Source organism: Pteropus alecto, unplaced genomic scaffold, assembly GCF_000325575.1.
Source record: "Pteropus alecto unplaced genomic scaffold, ASM32557v1 scaffold577, whole genome shotgun sequence".
Classification (NCBI taxonomy): Eukaryota; Metazoa; Chordata; class Mammalia; order Chiroptera; family Pteropodidae; genus Pteropus; species Pteropus alecto.
In genome coordinates, this window is record NW_006440152.1 from 44,809 (window position 1) to 46,903 (window position 2,095).

General features: G+C 39.7%; 1 protein-coding gene across 1 annotated transcript in view; it reads left to right on the forward strand.

The window, feature by feature from the left end:
• Positions 1–2,095, forward strand: part of MAP7D3 (MAP7 domain containing 3) — a 30,962-nt gene that overhangs the window by 23,947 nt on the left and 4,920 nt on the right. Inside the window, exon 15 of the mRNA XM_015593445.2 lies at positions 1,011–1,062. Coding sequence (XP_015448931.1) covers positions 1,011–1,062 — 52 coding nt within the window. The remainder of the gene's footprint in view (positions 1–1,010; positions 1,063–2,095) is intronic.

The following is a 2,095-nucleotide window of genomic DNA, read 5'->3' on the forward strand; positions in this document are numbered from 1 at the left end:
CACTCTCGCTCTCTCTCTCTGTTGATTCTTTGTTCAAAACAATATCAAAAGACGGTTTTGAAAATCCACAGTGATATGTTAGCCCCTGGTTGTTTTCCCACTCTACTCTCTTTTTCTTTACCAAAGATCTGACCTCTCCTACCTAGAAGGGTCTCCTTTTATTGACCATACATCTCCCTCATGGACCACTGATGACTATTACAGTGATGCCTCAATATAGCAGGCCTCTGGGAACAAAGTTCCTTTGAGCAGAATGACTCAGGTCAAGGTTGGGGTTGGTGGGAGTTAGAGTTTCTTCTTCTAAACTGGGCTAGAAATTGCAGCTGAGTGAGAAGAAGCAGAAGTTGCAGTTTTCTCTTAGAGGCCAAGGTGCAGACTGTTCGTGATGCAGGACCTCACTCTGCGTAACTCATGTGGCTAGTGTGGGAGCAAGGTATGGCCCCGGTCTCAGCTGAGGTGCTGCAAGGCCTCTGTCAGGAGACTGGTCACCCTGAGGAGGCCAGACAGCTGCAGCTTTCCTTACTTTAAGGGAAAGAAGTATACACTGGGAAAAGAATTCTTATCCCTCCTGTGTTTGTGCTCTTTCTAGTAACAAAACTTCTGACAGTGTCGCATCATTAGGGTACATTCTTTTCACTAACCGGCTTCAGTCATGGTCTGTTCAGACTAAAATTATGTTACAAGTTCTAATTGGTTTACGATAATTTGTGCTTAGTCTAAATGAATTTTGAAGTCTGCAAAATTAGGAATGAGAACTCATTTGGATTTCTGTGTTACAATAATAAGTACAACAATCATCACTCAAGGCATTTTCTAGATGACTTCGACATTGGGGTTGGAAGAAGGAACCCAGCTGCTGCCCAGGGTCTTGTTTTGGTTAAGTCTGTGGCTTTGGAGCAGTCACTGATACTGTCCACTTCTGGAAAATGGAAATAATCAACTTTTTCAGGACTACTGTCTTATTTTTAATTTGTTTTCATGTTTGAAATTTTATTTTCCTTTAAATAGAGAATTGAGGAAATTATGAAGCGGACAAGAAAGACAGATTCGAATGCCTCAAAGGTAGTCTCTGCTCCCACCAGCAGTGTATAAAATTCCTGTTGCTTTCCATTCTTGCCGACTTTTTAAGTTTTGCCAATCTGGTGGTAATGAAATAAAGTATCACATTGCATTTCCCTGATTATTAAAAGGTTGAGCATGTTTTCATGTTTTTTCTTATGCTAAATGCTTGTTTAGGTCTTTTGCATAAAACTTGGGCTGACTTGTCTTTTCTTTACTAATTTATAGTTCTTTCAGTGTTCCAGATACTACTCCTTTATTGGTCATATGTGTTAGATTGCTTCTCCCACTTTATGGCTTTGTTCTTTTTCTTAATGCTGTCTTCTGCTGGATAGAAGTTTTTCAGTTCCACACTGTTGAATTTATCAATATTTTTTATGACTAATGAAGTTGGTTGCCTTTTCGTCTGTTTATTGACCATTTGGAGATTTGGTTGGGGAAGCCCCTTTTCAAGTCCTTTGCCTGTCTTTCTGTTGGGTAGCCTGCCTTTTTCTTATTGACATGTAGGAGTTTTCACCTGCTCTGGTTATGAGCCCTTGAATATATGTATCACAGGTATCAGCTCACATACTGCAGTTTATCTCACAATCTCATAATGTCTTGTGATGAGCAGAAGTTCATTTGAATGAACTCAAATTTAGCAGTTTTTTCCTGTATGGTTACTGCTTTTGCCGTCTGTCTCATAAGGATTTGCTTACTTCAATGTCCTGTCTTTTGATGGATCACATGCATCCAAGGCCTTTTTTCTCCATCTTCTGTGTCCTTTACCCTCTGTGCTACAAAACTGATGTTTTGCCTGTTTACCATTGCCTAGTTGTAATTCCTATAGTCATGAACAATTCCTAGTTGTCATTCCTATCATCATGAAAATTTAGAATAGAAATGTCATTTCTGAAAAGTTTTGGATCTCAAAGTAAAGGATCTCAAAGATCATTTAGCCCATTGGCCTGAGAAGTTTTACCTCAAGCAGCAGCCAAAAACTGTTTTAGCTGTTCACCAGTTGGGACTCCAAGTAGGTAAAGACCACATGCCAACC